We start from the raw sequence: 18,491 nt of genomic DNA, 5'->3' as shown, positions 1-18,491 counted from the left end.
GAGCGACAAAGTGTCCAGGGGATCCCTTATCAGGAAACCTGTCATCCAGAAAGCTCAGAATTACAGGAAGTCCTTATTAAGCAATTTTTTTTTAATGATTTCCTTTTTCTGTGTAATAATAAAACAGTAGCTTGTACTTGATCCCAACTGAGATATAATTAAGCCTTAATGGTACTGATGGGCGAATAAATTTGCCAGACACGAATTCACGCAGAATTTCCACGCAAGCAAATTAATTCACGACAATTGTCTCACGCGGCAAAATTAATCGGACACCCATTGACTTTAATGTATTTGGACCAAAATGTCGCGTTCATATAAATTGTCGCTCACGTCAAAATTGATGCACATCAATTATTTTGACGCCCATTGACTTCAATGCGTTTCGCAAATTTTTTGCCGTTTCACGGATTTCGCAGTAAATGGCTCAGATTCGCCCATCACTACATATTGGAAGCAAAAACATGATTTTCTAGTAGACTTAGGGAGTTATTTACTAAACTCTGATTTTTTTAAATAAAATTGGACTTTTAAAAAAAAAAATCACAAATTTTTCGAAATTTAATAAACCCAGAGGATGGAAAAGTCTGAATCTGAAAATCTGGCATCTCAGACCTGTCGAGGTTGTATATAAGTCAATGGGAGAAGTCCCAATGATTTTTTAATGTGCACTGGGTTTCATGCAAAACCCCAACGTTTTTGGGCAAAAATTCGAGTTTTCGGGTGAAAAATCTGAAAAAAAAAACGTGAAAATCAGATTTCTAGCGTTTTTTTCCCACAAACAAAATTTTCGGGAAAGTGTATTAATAAATAAGCCCAAAAAACCCGTGCGGATTTGGTCAAGAGTTTTTTTCAGAAAATATTGAAATAAATTCAGACTCTGATAAAAAAAAAAAACCCTTAATGTATGAAGATCCAAATTACAGAAACCCCAGGTCCCGAGCATTCTGGATAATAGGTCCTAGACCTGTATTCAAATAAAGAAACAAAACATTTTTTTTCTCTGCCTATATGTTCGGGCAGGGTTAGGGCATCCCAGTAGGTAAAAAGCAAGTTAAGGGATCCCTTATCAGGAAACCTGTCACCCAGAAAGCTCAGAATTACAGGAAGTCCTTTTTAAGCATTTTTTTTAGCAACATATTTCCTTTTTCTGTGTAATAACAAAACAGTAATTTGTATTTGATCTCAATTAAGCTGCAGAAATCCATATTGGTGACAAAACAATCCTATTGGGTTTTTTCCACACTCAAATGATTTCGATTTTTACCAGATCCCTTATTTGGAAAACTGCTGGTTTCAAGGATTCCGGTTAATAGATCCCGTACCTACTCTAAGGGCTCTTACACACGGGCGGTTTTTCCTGCGCTGCGCTTTCTTCCGTTCAGCCGCAGGGGAGCGCAGGAGAAGACACACTCAATTATTGTGAAGGGGTCTGTACTCACACAGACGCTGAATCAGGTAAAATGCAACATGCTGTGTCCCACCTGCGTTTGGCGCCTACATGCGCCTGCGCTCCCCTGCGGGGGTGATGCTCATGCCACGGTGACGCTATAAAAAGAAGATAAGAAAAATGAATGTAACCATTTTGGACGCCGCACACTTAGAAACGACCGGGGTCCTGGCAATTAAACAAGCACCACGGTCGGGCCATAAAAACATAGAATCTCATCAGCTGACAGCGCAGAATAAAGTAAATTGAACTAAAGTAGGAGATAAAGTAGCTCCAGCTCCTTCTATTAAATACACTTCCCAATTAATTTCCTCCGCTATCTGGAGCTCTAACAAAACCTCTTTATGTGCCGGCCGCTCCTTCTGCTTTGCTGCAAATAAATAAAGAACAGGAACGTGAACTCTAAACTTCATTTGTCTTTCAGCCGGGCTTGATGGCTGTGCATTTAAAAACCCATTCTGTCTTATAAAGTAAAAATGAAATGTACTCAGCTGTGATGGTCACCATTGCATCTGCTATTTATATGCTAATCCCCAACATGGGAAGGACTTACAAATTATTCTGCCATGTCAATATCTCATGTGCATCAGCCACAGCCTGGCGCCTTCTTAATGGAGAATCCTCACAGGCTGTATGCCGCAGTCTTAAAGGGAAAACAGACCCTATCAATAGTACAGGTATTGGATCCCTTATCCAGAAACCGTTATCCAGAAAGCTACAGATTACAGAAAAGCTGTCTCCCATAGACTTCATTTTATCAATTTAGAACAATTAAAGAGTCGGCGATCCCCCCCCCCCAGAGTTGCTTTAGAAGGTGAAAAATATAACTTTACACTTCAATATTAGAAAAACGGTCACAAATAGAAAGTGATTGGAAAAAGTCTTTATTTCTGGTGAACAATCTGTAACCTAAGAGGCACATTTACTAAGGGTCGAATATCGAGGGTTAATTAACCCTCGATATTCAACCATCGAAGTAAAATCCTTCAACTTCGAATATCGAAGTCAAAGGATTTACCGCAGTAACTTCGAACGATTCTAAGGATTTTAATCCATTGATCGAACTAGTTTCCTTCGATCAAAAAAAGCTTAGAAAGCTTATGGGGAAGGTCCCCATAGGCTAACATTGGTGCTCGGTAGGTTTAAAGTGCCGAAGTAGGTAGTCAAAGTTTTTTTTAAAGAGACAGTACTTCGACTATCGAATGGTCGAATAGTCGAACGATTTTTAGTTTGAATTGTTCGATTCAAAGTCGAAGTTGTAGTCGAAGGTCGAAGTAGCCTATTCGACGGTCGAAGTACCCAAAAAAAAACTTTGAAATTCGAAGTTTTTTTACTTTGAATCCTTCACTCGAGCTTAGTAAATGTGCCCCTAAGTGTTTGTAACACAAAACGCGTAAGGTGTGGACATAAACTGTGGAAGATTGCCTTCATTTTCACTTAATTGGATTGGGGACAAACTCGATAAAATGAAGCGAAAACCTGAATTGCATGATTTTTTCTGTGTTTTTTCCTGTATAACTAATTCCAGCGTAGACCACAAAAACTTCCGAATAGGATAGGGACCTCTCCCATTGACTAATATACAACCTCGGCAGGTCTGAGATGCTGGATTTTTCATATTGTGATTTTTTTGCAGTCTCAGGGCTTATTAAATCCTGAAAATCCTGAGAATTTTACAGTTTTATAGTTTTCGGCATTCTGACTTTAATAAATAGCCCTCTAGGGGTTTAATTGGGATAAAATAGGGTGCAGCCCAGTAAATGTGTGGGGAAACTTCATTTGGATTGTGAATAGGGGATGGGAGAGGGACGGGCAGATTGGGCTTCCATGTTATAGGGGCATATTGTCACCCTAAAAGCCGTTTCACTACAAACCAGGCAGTTTAACAGCATTGTCTATGTCTAGTTTTCGGGCAGCGCATATCTTGTTACTATTTCCAAGCGGTGACACCAGCCACATGGGTATCAAGGGAAAGCTAACATTCAAACATATCCTCTTAATCGTTGTAACTGGATTATAATTATTTTTCATGCAAAATAAACAAAAAGTTGCCGTGGCTCCTGTCTCACATTTAGTGGTCCCAGTATCACGACTGTAGAACGTCTGTCTGTGAGAATATAACCTGTGCTATGTACTCCCTCTAGTGGGCAAAAACCAGATTTAACATGATCGTTCCTAGAATCACTGGAACATTTGATTTAATCTAATAATCAAATACCAGCGATTATCAATGGGAAAAAACAAAGACTTTTCAGATAAAGGATACGTTTTGTATACTCTATTATAGTCCTGCACTAAGGGGAAAAAATTATGCTTTAAAGTGGTTGTTTACCTTCCAAATACTTTTTTTCAGTTCAGTTGTTTTCAGATTGTGTTCCAGATTTTTTTCAATTACTTTCCATCTTTTATTTTTTTACCAGTTTCCCAAAATTGAAGTTTAAAGGTTGTTTCTCTGGTGTTTCAGTCTGGCAGCTCAGTAATTCAGGTGCAGATTCTGAACTTACAATTTGCTACATTTAGTTGATCCATTTCTCAGCAGCATCTCTGGAGTATCAGCAACTATTGTATCAATTCTAACAGCTGCCTGTAATGAAACTCAGGGATTCTGCTCAGCAGGGACAAAGATAAGAAATGTATCAACTGAATGTATCAATTTAAAACAGTTTACAGGGTCGACGACCCCCCCTCCCAGAGATATTTTAGAAGGTGAAAAAAGACACTTTATGCTTCAATATTAGAAAAACGGTCACAAACAGAAAGTGATTGGAGAAAGTCTTTATTTCTGGTGAACTATCTGGAACCTATGAACACATTTATCAAAGGTCGAGGTGAATTTTCGAATGAAATTTGAATTTCGAGCTATGTTTGTGTACTTCGACTAGGGTATAGTCCAAATTCAATTCGAATTAGATATAATGTGAAAATTTGAATATCGAAATTTATCATGTACTGTCTCTTTAAAAATCCAACTTTGACCATTCGCCATCTAAAACCTGCCGAATTGCTGTTTTAACCTATGGGGGACCTCCAAGAACATATTTGGAGTCAATTGGTTTTTTTGGGGAAAAACTTCAAATCATACGATTCAAATTCGGGCAAATATGGACCTATACGATCAAAAAAGGTCATATTTGACCAAAAAAAGAACTTTGTCTTAATTTCGGCTGGTCTTTTTGAATTCGATTTTCGAAGTTTTTTCAATTCATAATTCGACCCTTGATAAATATGCCCCTAAGTGTTTGTAACATGAAACGCGTAAGGCTGTGGACATAACAAACTCTGGAAGGTTGCCTTTATTTTGAGTGTCTGCTCCATTGTATTTTTGAACAACCTGAAACCAACTGAACTGAAAAAAGTGTTTGAAGGTGAACGAACCATTTAATCTAAGGATTTATGTTTCCAGTCTGCAATAAAGGATTTAGGAGTACACAAAGCGAGCAGATTTTTCGTCTGCGAATTGTCGCCACAGTTTAGTGAATTAATTTGCTTGAGGCAAAATGTGGAATAATTCACTCTACAATATAAAATGTCATTCCTGAACCAGCAAGTGTATTTAGTTGTAATATTGGTGTGTAGGTGCATCTCAGGTCATTTTGCCTGGTCATGTGATTTCAGAAAGAGCCAGCACTTTAGGATGGAACTGCTTTCTGGCAGGCTGTTGTTTCTCCTACTCAATGTAACTGAATGTGTCTCAGTGGGACCTGGATTTTACTATTGAGTGCTGTTCTTAGATCTACCAGGCAGCTGTTATCTTGTGTTAGGGAACTGCTATCTGGTTACCTTCCCATTGTTCTGTTGTTAGGCTGCTGGGGGGAAAGGCAGGGAGGGAGATATCGCTCCAACTTGCAGTACAGCAGTAAAGAGTGACTGAAGTTTATCAGAGCACAAATCACATGACTGGGGGCAGCTGGGAAACTGATAATATGAAATCAACTGGACCAAAAAATGTGTTTGAAGATGAACTACCCCATAAAGGGGCTATATAACCACAGCTATTGTTACATTGCGTGGATCCCGTCCAATCCAGGTTATTTGCTCTTGTTATTAACGTCAGGAGCCGTTGATGAGCAGTGGTGTATACGTTACATACACACACAGCAGTTCGTTGCTAGATATATTACCATATATATCATTTAGCAGAGCAAGCACAGGGCACAATCATGAGCACAAGGTGGTGAGCTGATTTGTTAAAACTGAGAGCAAATCTTATGCTATTGGGTTGAAAATCTTCGGCCTTTTGGAGTGGTCATTTCTGGTGCATCAACGTGACTTCTGCTCCCAATTCTTTAGGTGCAAGTTTGGTGTTTCAGTTGACCTTTGAGGAAAGTATTAGCTCCAGGGAATCACTGCATCAGTATTGAGCAAAACTATGCAAGGAGCAGCTTTAGTTACAAGTATCCTTTAATGAATATATTTTTGGGGGGCACCAATTGCACCTGGAGCTGAGAGTCATACATGACCGAATCACCCCACATTTGAGACCCACTGATCTGCCATATACATTTCAGCGAGATCAACCCTGGGCTTTTAGGAAATGTTTACACAATATTCTGATCTTGTCCTCGGTTTCATGGAAAGATCTGTATTTAAGATCATTTTGGAAGGGTTTAAATGAGGAAAGGCATTTGTATTTGAGGGTGCCAAATGTTAGGCACCCCAAGTGATTGCATTTACTTACCTGACACCCTGGGCCGGTGCTCCTATCAGCAGAAAACTCCACCGGCCGGGGGTTATACCAGTGAGCACCACGGAGTGATCCTCTTCCGGCTTCTTCTTTCTTCATATTTCCTGGGGCAGACGCATGCGCAGTAGAATGAAATAGGCGATTTCTTTGTTAAAGTTCGGCTTTTCACTGTCCTGTGCATGCGCAGTTGCAAAAAGAACCTGGAAGAGTGCAGTTTTCTGCTGATAGGGTTGTCTTGGGTGTCAGGTAAGTCAATATAATCACTTAGAGGTGCCTAACTTTTGGCACCCCCAAGTAAAACATGACTTTCCTTCTGGTTTAAGGCCTTTACAATTGAGGAGGTTATAATGGGGCCACTTGTGCTGCTAACGTTATACATTTGCACATATTGGGGGCTTTTACTGTTACCAAAAACTTTCAGCATTTCTTTGCCCCAAGAGCCTACAGATATTTTACCAAATTGTGCCATAAATGTGGGATGGAGGGGGGGGGGACACTCCAGTCTAGGTTTGCCCCTTCTTCTGTAAATAAAAATACTGACCTTTCTATTCCAGTCCCTATATACAGTGCCTCTGTACAGTACCTACAAACAGTTACACCCAAAACATTGTGAACATGGGCCGATAAAAGCCGACTAGGCCCCTCCAGACTGAGTCATGCACTTATTGACCCCTCTATGGGGTTCTTGGGAACGCTTGCCTGATACTTGCCATGGACTTCCCCTGACCAGCAGACCTTCACTATGATCCAATTGTTGGCCCCCACATGATTTAAGGTGGCCATACACATTAAGAGCTGCTTGTTTGGCGAGGTCGCCCAACGAGCGGATCTTTCCCCGATATGCCACCAACGGCAGGGCGATGGGTTAATCCGAACGTTAGTCCCTTTCCAATATGGTGCTTTATTTTAAATTACTTATAAACTCTACATTTGTTTGATGCTGTGATCCTGGGGCCTCTGCATTAGGGGTAGGGGCACTTTCAAAGAGTGAGTGTTGTGGGGCCCAGAGATTGCCAACAGATTATTTATTAATCCACGCAGTGGTAGCGCTACAAGAAAAACGAGTTCATTGTAGAATCAGTTCAAGCTCAGGTCTGATGCTTTGTACAGCCCAGGAGATGGCGCTAAAACAAAACAAATTCTGCTTATGTGTTAAACACATGGAAAAAAGCAATTTCAGTTATTTAAACCAATATGTTAGCACTGCAGCGGCACCCAGTCACCAGGTATGAGAAATGGAACCGAATTCATTCTTGTGGAGCACATGTGGTTCTAGGTACCGGTTCTTTACTCCAGATTCCCATTGCGGATTCCAAACTAGAGGGGTTGGTGGGCATGCAGATAGTCGCCCCTGTAGTCGGCTCTTTTAAAAGGCCAGTGAACAAAAATTTAGGCTCGGTGGATGTTGGCAGTTTTACCTTTCCGCTTCCAGTGCACAGATCATATGTAAAAGGAATACATCTTATTTGGATCCAATCCATGTTTATGTCACCACCAAGAGTTATTTGTAGAACACGATCCTTGATGAGAATTCTTATCATATTCAATTGTGCCCAAGATCTGGAGGTTAATAGATTTTGCAAAACGGTTCTTTAATTGGCCTTTTTTTTTATAGGAAAGTGTTCAAAATTTTGTTTAGTGGCAAATGTCTGTGCATTTATTTTTTTTGTTGTTCTGCGAAACATATGTGTTAATTTGTGAGATGTTTCTCACTCCAACCTTAGAAGTGTAAGGATGCCAGACATAATCTTCTTTCTTTGTCTAGGGGTTTACTCTTAACTAGCTGAGAGTTCAGAGCAGCCTCTTTCTTTCTCCTGACAACTTCCTTGACTACTTGGTGGTCAGACTGGTGGGAAAATTACCAGCAGGTGGTGCTGTTGTAACAAAATTCATTCTTATTAACAGCACATGTATCCCTTAATATCTTGGAATAAAGAATACCGTATATACTCGAGTATAAGCCGAGTTTTTCAGCCAACAAAATATGCTGAAAAACTCTACCTCGGCTTATACTCGGGTCAAGCACAAAAACGGTCGCCGGCATCTAAGAATAGTAGCCGGCGTCCAAGAATAGTCGCCGGCGTCCAAGAATAGTCGCCGACGTCCAAGAATAGTTGCCGGCATCCAAGAATAGTCCAGGCGTCCAAGAATATTCACCAAGAATGGTCGCCGACGTCCAAGAATGGTCGCCGGCATCCAAAAACGAGACACCGGCACCTCCAATGGGAGCAGAAAGCCTCAATTTTTTGATTGAAACTTACCAGAAGCTGCTGCATTTCTCACCCTCGGCTTATACTCGAGTCAATAAGCTTTCCCAGTTTTTGGAGGTAAAATTAGGTACCTCGGCTTATACTTATACTCGGCAACTTCAGGCGACTATAGAAAACGCATCGCCGCGTGTAAATTAGCGCAGGCAACTTTTCATTCTAGCCTATGGGGAAAAACGCTGAGGCAGTTCGGGGAGATAGTCACGCAAAAGACGAGGCGATTAGTCGCCAGGCGACAAAATCTCCCCGAATCTCCTCGTGTGGCCTTATCTTAAAGGTCTTTACAGCTAAAATAATTAAGCAAGAAATAAAATAAAATGTAATTTAGCGGATTCATCTCCATAAGGGATGATAGAATGGAAGCTTCATGGCAAAATATTGTACGGCTCCACTATACAATGAGACTGACAAATGGCTACTAAATACTTCAACAAAAATATGTTACATATTTATAGTCCAACCTTAACAGGAACTCAGCAGCTCAGACCTGGTTCTTAACTTGGCAGAAACTGGCAGGGACTCCTGAAGGGGACACACACATTGATGGAGAATGAAAAGACATTTTGAATACCAGCAGTGTAGAGCTTGCATGTAAGGCTGGTGGTGCAACCAAGTGCCCAAACTCACCCCCGTTGCTTCATATTTGACTGGAACCCGGGGAGCTAAGTCAGACTTAAAATGACCAGTTCCAGGCTTCCATGAATTTGCTATTTAAGGGATAGACATGCCCTGTCCCCATGTAAACAGTCCCAAGCCATCAGGCAATGTTATCGGGTTTTCCCTGTAGTTATTGGAGTCCATACATTCACTGTGTATCCAAAATGATGCCCTGTGAAGTCATGCTAGTGCCAAAAGGGATGACATACAAAAAGTCAAGGAACCATGAATTAAATGAACAATATTTTATTAGTTGATGAACACCAACATGCAAAAATAAGCACTAAATACAAGTTTCTACAGCAAGGCTTCCTTAAGGTTACAAAGACTAAAACTTCCTTTGCGGCTGTTGGTTGATAACGGTGCAATACGTATCCAGGGCGGCCGGATCAGGACCACGGCTGTTGCTTATGTGCAGTTAGAATGTAGGCAAAGCTCTATCGAACCCATTCCAGGCAACTGTAGGTCCAACATGGAAGAATATGTTTTGATTTCTTTGTGAATACATTCTCAAAGCAAAATGAGGCTTTAGCAGATAGGATCCCAAGACCTCTTAAAAAATAAAAAAAAAACTGAACCCTAGAACCTCAGAACTTGAGGAACCAGTCAAGCATTGCAAGTCCCTATAGCAAATAAGTGTTAAAAAAAGAAAATGGCTAAATTCTTAAAGGAGAACTTTTCAGAAGCATCAGATGTTACAAAACTCTCAAGATCAAAACTGTAAATTTCAAGTACAAATGTTTCTTTTGATGTTTCCTTGATGCAGGTACTGTTGTTGCTCGTTAATCTTTGGTCGCAAGAAAGAATGCAACCACCTAACAGTCACTGGTGTCCCCATTGTGCGTTTCTACTTGCTCTCCACCGAGCGTTCCGGTTATGTTTTTCGGGGCAAGGTTGAGAGGTCCAAGAGGTTCCTGCATCTACATGATGTAGACTTTCTCAGCTTGGGAGAAGTTGAACACCTCTTTGGTTCTGGGGCAAACAACTTTGTCATCTTGGCGAATAGAAAGCAGAGACTGAAAAGTAAGAGGGCAGACGATGAGTATATCGGAGAAAACTCTACACATTCAGAAACAGTCGTTATAAATACTACATGAAATTACAGGGCTCGTTTACTAGAGGAGTGCAAAGAATTGCCATATAATTTATTATGTTTTACCCACAGCCAGAGATATGTGTTTTTATTTAGTTGCATATAAATGGAATCAAGGGAAGGGGTATCAGGTGGTTGAGTTTTGCTCCAACTGTGTGAGAAAGACGTGTACCCCCAAGCCCACCCATATCCATTTTTTGGCCTCACCCACCTCCACCCTTCTGTTTTGCCTGGAAAAAAAGTACATTTTAGTTTTTCTACTACTAAATATCACCAGATTACTAAACAATGGTGCTCACGGACTGCCCGCAGTGGGGACATCAAGGATTTTCTCCCAGAAGTCCCAGCTACTTTATGGGTATTCCATGGGTCTCATGACTCAATGCAGGACTCTAGTGTGATTCGTCTGGCACAATATCATGTGCCTATTGCAGTCACACACAAAGCAAGTCCTATACTAAGCCAATAACTTACACCTGCCTTAATGGAGAAGGAAAGGCTAAAACTAAGTAGGCTTTATCAGAAAGGTCTATATAAATAAACCAGTAAAGCCTCAAAGTAATGCTGCTCTGAGTCCTCTGTCAAAAGAAACAGCACATTTCTTTCCTTCTATTGTGTACTCATGGGCTTCTGTATCAGACTTCCTGTTTTCAGCATAAACCTCCAGGGCTTGGCCTTGAGCATGCTCAGTTTGCATCTCTCTCCCTCTCCCCTCCCTTTTCCCCCCCTCCCTGCTGTAGTCTGAGACCAGAGCTATAAGTGAGCAGGGAGAAACTCATGCAGGAATGTCACATCAAGCTAATATGGCAGCTGCTATTCTAAACAAACAGAAAGCGTTTCTAGAGCTGTTTACTCAGGTATGGTAAAGCATTCTGCAGAATAAATATAGTATTCTAGTTTGCACTATTATGGCTATTCTATTGGCAATAAACTACTTGCCAGCTTTCCTTCTCCTTTAACCAGGAATTAGTATGAGCTGGAGCACACTGTGCCTTATGAATCAAAGCAGACACACTGATACAGGGTGCTAGGACTGGAGAGGGCAAACAGATGTAAGTACATTGTGTATGTTGTTTTAATGGGAACATTCTGGCTTTCTTTTCTTGCCCACCCATTTACCTATAGAAAATGGCTACAAGAACCACTGTTGGCCGTCGGACGCACTTACATTGTATCCATACACATATCCATTTGGGAGCATCATGGGAGGATTGTTTTCATTCATGACATCTCCTGAAATCTTGCAGACCAGCCGAGAGTTGGCACAGTGTGCCAGTGGGAGGGGCTGTGCTAATTTATTCAGCGATTTGCTGCACACGGGGCAGTCTGGATTCTTTGAAGTCCCATCCTCTTTGTAGCACTGTCTGTTTATAGGGCAGTCAAGGAACGGCAACTTGGCCAAATGCAAAGGAAGTGTGACAATTGTTTCCGGTGGTAGAACGACCCTTCGCTCCATTTCAACTGCTCCTACTTCTCCTGCACTAGACTTGAAGGAGAATTACTAGGCTTCCTTGTCATCCTACTGGGGGAATGTAATATGTTTCTTCAGCTTTTGGGAACATTCGCAGTGTATGTAATAATACTTTGCAATCAGAAAGTGTGTTTTCTGATGAAATATTAACCAAACTCCTGAGCAGGTGTTAATGATAACCTTTGCTTAACGATGTAATATGAACAAGCAAATTCATGTCATTTTAAACATTCCTTGCAATTTTTAATTACATTCTCCCCTTATATCACTAAACCAATAGAATGGTTTTGCCTTACAAAAGTTGCTCCCAAAACTCTCCCTAACTGGCCTTTAGAGTGAAGAGTGGCCCCTCAGCCTAGAGTCCTGTGCTGAACCAATTTGTTAAACCCGAACCTCGACCCACATACTTATCAGCAAGTACCTTATCATCAACCTGCTGAAGCATGCGTGATCAGAAAAAATGGAGTAAAACAGGAAGTGCTGTCATTGTAAACTGGAAGTGACATCATTAGAAGTAGGCGTGATCAGAAAAGAAGGTGTAAAACAGGAAGTGTCGTCATTGTAAACCGGAAATGACATCATTAGAAGTAGGTGTGATCAGAAAAAAAGGAGTAAAACTCGCTATTGGGAAGACCCGCATACCCGAAGAACCGCAGCTATACCCGTTCCCGAAACGTAGGTTTTTACGGGTAACCCACGGGTACCCGACCCGCTGCAGGACTCAACCTCCAAGTGGGGTCAGACCCAGCATTTGGAATCCGTTGATCAGCACGGGACCCAACACTCCAAACCTCATTCATGGCCTAACGCAGACCTCGTATGACTGAATCTGAATCCTAAATATCTGAATGAGCCCCAATCAGACCGTCAAGGAATCTGTTGCTCTGCCTAACAGACAGTTTTCCGTACTGGCAGCTAAAATCTGGAACAATGGTGGCAGTGGGTAGAAAGGATTTTTTCCTGTCCCCCTCTCTGTTTGGGGTCTGCTCCCTTTATAGTTACACAACTGACCCAAAAATTTTTTACACTGATACGATGAATATTCCATTTGTTTTACAGAGTTTGGAAGGATACGGTGTTTTAATGGCTGAGAGGCCTGCCTGAAGAGTTATAGTAAAAACAGAGTTATTCCCCAACTGATGCAGCCTATAGTTATCATAACGGAACTGCTGGATGAGCATTCGCCACCGCGCTGGGTCCAGAAGATCCTGTTTAGAAACAGCAAAGGAAACAGATAAATCGAATCAGCGGTGTGTTCATTGCATATGGTTATGATAACATCTAATATAAACACTGAATTCACTGAAGTGACCGGCACATTGAGTGACAGCTCCAAAATGCCATGGACAAATCTCAGATCAAAGCTGGACACAATTAAAATGTGCAGTAATAATGTACTGGGCTATTAAAGGGGAAGTTCACCCTTACATTACCTTTAGTATGTTTCAGAGAAACCTATTCTAAGATTGCTTTAAATTGCATCACTGTCCCTTTCTGTATGACATAATATATAGCCAAATATATAGCCAAATAGCAGGGGACCTTTTTAAACATAAAGAGGATCACCATACCAGAGGGTCACAGTGAGGTTGTGGAATGCACTGCCGGGTGATGTTGTGATGCTGATTCTGTGAATGCCTTTAAAGGAGAACTAAAGCCCAACTGAAGAAGTAGGAACCAGCAGAAAAGAAGACGGGGAGCTACTGGGGCATCTTTGGAGACACCGATCTTTACTGCTAAAGGGCTGTGGTTGCCTTGGGCTGGTACAGAAGCACAAAACACCATGTACAACATTTCTAGCTACTTCTTTAGTTAGGCTTTAGTACTTTAAAATAAGAGTGCTTAGAGGAGATACTGGTTGGTCACTTTCTTTTTTTGGCTTGCCAGCATTGTCAATAACCCTCCTCTCCCTTTAGGCCCAACTACTTTTGATAAACGTGTGAGATGATTGCTGCAGTTTCTGGTTTGGCCATTGCTCCAAACATATTTACATCACCGTCTCAAACCGGATCTCATAAGTATCTCCAAAGAGGCCGGCTTCTAGGGAACAAGCTCCACACCCAGCGGGAGAAGGTAACAGGTCCTTGTTTAATTTAGGATGGGATTATTTCATTCTGAACTAAGTAGAAATGCACAGAATCCAGGATTCGGTACGGGATTCAGCCTTTTTCAGCAGGATTCGGATTCCGCCGAACCCGACTTTGCATAGGGGCGGGTAGGGAAATCGTGTGACTTTTTATCACAAAACAAGAATTTTTTCCACTATTTCCTTTCCTGCCCCTAATTTGCATATGCAAATTAGGATTCAGATTCTGTATTCGGCTGAATCTTTCACAGAGGATTCGGCCGAACACCAAATAGTGTATTTAGTGCATCCCTACAATTCTGACAGTACATACCACTATCTGCATGCTGCTCTCTAATTAGGCTTGTGATTATGGAATTTTTGGACTGGAGGAATATGCATGCGGCTAAACAACTAGAGGTGCATGGCTTACAGTCTAAATACATATACATCATAGATGCAAAAGATGCTAGAATTCCATAATTAAAGGCCCACAACACATAAATAATCTCATTAGCAGACAAAAATGCTAATGCTAAAGGCAGACACACTGTAAAATACATACAAGACAGCTTGTCTGCAAGATGGAGATGGCCCCAGAGAAGAGTCACATAGTGTTACCTTGTATGGAGAGATGTGGGTGTCGGAAGGAAAGGCCAACATCCCCATCACCTGGCGAACTTCATCTAGTTGGCTGCCCTCTGCCTGGCTGAAATGCTTTCTTGCGTGTCTGGGGAGAGAAGCACAACAAATCGGTCAGTCTGTCTGTACAAGTAACTGTTAGAAAATGTATCAACAAGGCAGAAAAAATTATTGTTATTGTCATATCCAGGGGTCCTCAACCTTTTCTTTACCCGTGAGCCACATTCAGTTATAAAAAGAGTTGGGGAGCAACACTGGCATGAATGGGATTCCAAATAAGGGCTTTGATTGGCTATTTGGTAGCCCATATGTGGACTGGCAGCCTATTTAGCAGTACAAGTGGTTTTTATACAACCAAAACTTGCCTCCTGGAATTAAAAAATAAGCACCTGCTTTGAGGCCACTGGGAGCAACATCCAAGGGGTTGGTTTGGGATGACTGGTCTAGGCCCTGAGCGAGAACACAGGGCCCTGCAACTGCTGTAAACCAGGGCCCCACATCCAAAAGGCAGCTGATGGATGTTCCATAGGGATGGGCGAATTTGACCCGTTTCGCTTCGCCAAAAATTCGCCCATTAAAGTCTATGGGAGGCGAAATTGTTTTGACGCGCAGCGAAATTGTTTTGACGCGTGCCGCCATACAAGTCTATGGGCGTCATTTTTTGGCGAAACGAGGCGAAAAAATTTGCCCATCCCTAATGTTCCACTATAAATGGAGATCAACAACTGGCATTTACAGTGAAGCACCTGAACTTGATTTCCAAAGTGATCAGCCCTGCATTCAGCACCCTCAAATGTACATGCATTGAACGCATTTTACAAATACATGTGTATCCACCTGTTCGCTGCCACAGAAAAGCCAGTGTACGATAATCAACTCTTTTAAAATGACACACGACCCTCTACAATTATATTGCTCCTACGCCATTACCAAAAAAGTTTCCATACCTGCTAGGAATAGGGTCTCAGTTAGTAGCTAGGTCTCGCGTATAACAGACAGAGAAATGGCCGGCTTATGCAGTCAGCTTCCATCTTTGCTTACATAGCTGCATATTTTATTGGTTTTATAGTTGTAACCATTAAAGCGGAGGGCTGCACGTATTCCAAATATGCTTTCACGCTGATCTACTGAAATGCTGCTTAATGTAATATATTTATGTAAAATTGTATATATGGCTGTTAATACATTGCATTTTTTTCTTGAAGGCTACCATCAATTGTATCTTAACAGCCCAGATGTCATGTTAGAGGGTAGTCAGCAGCCAATAGGCAAAGCTTTCATGCTTATTTAGTCTCCAGCTGTGCCACAAGAAAGTTTCGGTTCCATGTTTTGCTCACAGAGATAGGCGACCCAGCAATCACGCTTCGGCTCTTTTTCAAACAGATACCAGACAAACTGCTTGCTCAGCAAACGCATTACTTTTAGAGCAGAATGCCTATAAATAACCTAGCAATCATAAGCGAAGCTGGGTATAAACAGGCACATGTTTGTTGAGGTCAAACTGATTTTTGTTCAGTTTTGATGCCCAACTGGTGAGTGAAATTAGGCTGATCCAATAATCTGGATCTAGGGCAGGAGTGTCCAACCCACGGCCCGAGGGCCAAATACGACCCGGGATGGATATGAATGCGGCCCAGCTTGAACTTCCGCCAATCTAGGAAACGTCATGTTGCAATGTCACGCACAAAGAGCGTATGTACACGGTCACTAATTGTGTGCATGTGTGGTTTTAATTTTACATGGGGTGCGATGTTTGGCTTCCTAGAGCAGGAAAAGCGGTTAACAAGTGAGCGTTCGGTTACTTACAGAGGCAGGTAAGCGTTCTTCAGCGGTATCTCCTGCTATGCCAGGGATATACATGCTGTGCCTACATTTGTGAGCAACTTTTTCCAAGAATGAACACACTAAGCGTAAAATTAGAACCAAATTATCTGATGAGCACCTTGAGAATTCATTGAAACAACTTACATTGAACCAGATATTGATACATTAGTTTCTCAAACACAATGTCAAAAATCTCACTAGGTTTAGGATACCCGCTTTTCTTTTACTTTTAAAATAGAATAAATCAAAAGCTAGCATTGGTGTTTGTGTGTATTTCAAGTGTGGCCCCAGAACATTTTTCATCTTCCAATGTGGCCCAGGGAAGCCAAAAGTTTGGACATCCCTGATCTAGGGCAAAATGTAGGGACCTGCACAGACTGTATCCTCACCCAGTAGCATTATATACCCTTCCTGATATCTGAAGGCTTCCCAACCAGATATTGATTATGGAGATCAAGTTGGCAACCAGGCTTATTATTCTTCTCATACATGGGAAGATCTGCTAATCTGGTGATTTCTTAACTCACATGCTGATCTGATCATTGGCCTAATTTTCGGTCAGGTATCAGTTGAAGTCAGAAGCTTCAACTGGCTAGACTAAAGGTGGCCATAGATGTAACAATTATGATGTTTTTGGTGCCTTCAAAGGCGCCCGATCAAAATTTTCCAAGTCTTCCGCCGATATCGGTCAGCTCGTCTCCTGTCATAAACGCACCGAATATCGTATGAATATTCATTTAGTACAATAATATCTGTGTGCCTATGGCCACCATAAGGCTTGCTGAGGCTTATTTATTTAGTTACCCTTCTAACTTTGCTACCTGTTGCTCTGGGGAGGGAGATACGAGATAATTCCTGTTGTATATATCTCTACTTACAGTTATCTTTGAGAAGTGGCACATTATATGGAGAGCAATCTTACTTCATTAACACAATTTGATGATTCCATGGGGGAAGGAGAGGGTGGTAGATTGTGTGCAAACCAGGCTCTCATTACATTTACAGTACAGGTTATGCATAGAACAATATGGCATTTTACAAGAACTGAATCTTCATAATCCTTTATTTATACAGCATGGATATAGCCAGGGCCAGATTTATATATAGGCAACCGAGGGCAGGTGTCTATGGCTGCAACTTTAAAATGGTGGCTCTCAGGAGCCTATATAACAAATACATTTTTAAAGAAATAAGAAGCCTCCCCAGACGCCGGAAACTTGTGGGCAAATCTGGCGGGCAGGGTCTGTAGGAGTGCACTTCTAGCGCTCATCGGTGGAAATGACATCATGTCACTCCAGGTGTGTGAAAGTTCAGCGCTTTAGACATTATACATCATTCACATCAGCCCCTGCCCCAAATGACTTTACAGACTAAGCCCCAGAGTGTTAAAGTCACATGACATTAAGGGGCTGATTTATTTAAAATATGAGATCACGGTTTCTTTGCAATTAGAAGTTTTCACAGTAAAAAAAAAAAAACAACTGCAATGATTTTCTAATTGTTGTTTTACAAACTTACATTTTTCAAAATGAATTAAAATAAAACTGGAATGATAAAATTCAGCAGCTAAAAGCTAGCGGACCTCTGTAGAAGTCAATGGAAGTGTATTTTAAAATTAAAAAAAAAAGAAAATGCTACGCAATATAAGGACGAGTTTTTTTTTTTTAAATTTGATCAAGTTCTCCCGATTTGAAAGTTTCTTGTAAACACGCTGATGGAGAAAAACCAGCATTCATGCTTTTTTCAGGTTTTTTTTTTTTCTTCAAACCCGAATTTTATATGTCTCTAAGGGTTTCGATTAAGTTTTATGAAAGCCAGATGGGACAAATGCTGAATTGGGAATGCTGGAATACTGCCGATTTCCCAGCATAATTCCAAGTTGGTCTAATACAAGCAAATGTCGGATTTCTACAGAAAGAAGGAACAAGCTGTTGTAAATTACACAAGATATAAAATGTAAATGAATGTTTTTTTGCAACTTTACTAAATATTACTAATTGCTTTCTGGCACATAAGAACTACATTCAGAGGATTGTGTTCTGCTGAAATGTTGATCAGTTTATCACTCTTTAATTTCAGCACAAATTTCCTTACCGAACGGCATCCAGCCTCTTGTTCTGTCGAATCAGTTCAATAAACTCTTGGATCCTCAAACTGAATTCCAGGCAGCTCTGAAAAACAAAAATCAAGAATGGTCACTAGGGTCGACACTATTCCATATACAGCTATGGAACCTGTTATCCAGAATGCTTTGGACCTGGAGTTTTCCAGATAAGGGATTTTTCCATAATTTGGATCTCCACACCTTCACTTAAAAATAATTTACATAGTACCAAAG

The 18,491-nt window shown here is 41.1% G+C and overlaps 1 protein-coding gene across 1 annotated transcript in view; it reads right to left on the bottom strand.

The window, feature by feature from the left end:
- Window positions 1–9,288: 9,288 nt before the first annotated feature.
- Window positions 9,289–18,491, bottom strand: part of maea.S (macrophage erythroblast attacher S homeolog) — a 58,364-nt gene continuing 49,161 nt past the window's right edge. Inside the window, 5 exon segments of the mRNA NM_001091888.1 lie at window positions 9,289–10,074; window positions 11,320–11,515; window positions 12,697–12,830; window positions 14,309–14,417; window positions 18,248–18,324. Of these exon segments, the coding sequence (NP_001085357.2) occupies window positions 9,979–10,074; window positions 11,320–11,515; window positions 12,697–12,830; window positions 14,309–14,417; window positions 18,248–18,324 (612 nt within the window). The 3' untranslated portion in view covers window positions 9,289–9,978.

The sequence above is a fragment of the Xenopus laevis genome, chromosome 1S, assembly GCF_017654675.1.
Source record: "Xenopus laevis strain J_2021 chromosome 1S, Xenopus_laevis_v10.1, whole genome shotgun sequence".
NCBI classification, from domain to species: domain Eukaryota; kingdom Metazoa; phylum Chordata; class Amphibia; order Anura; family Pipidae; genus Xenopus; species Xenopus laevis.
This window is presented reverse-complemented; position numbering and strand designations above follow the sequence as displayed.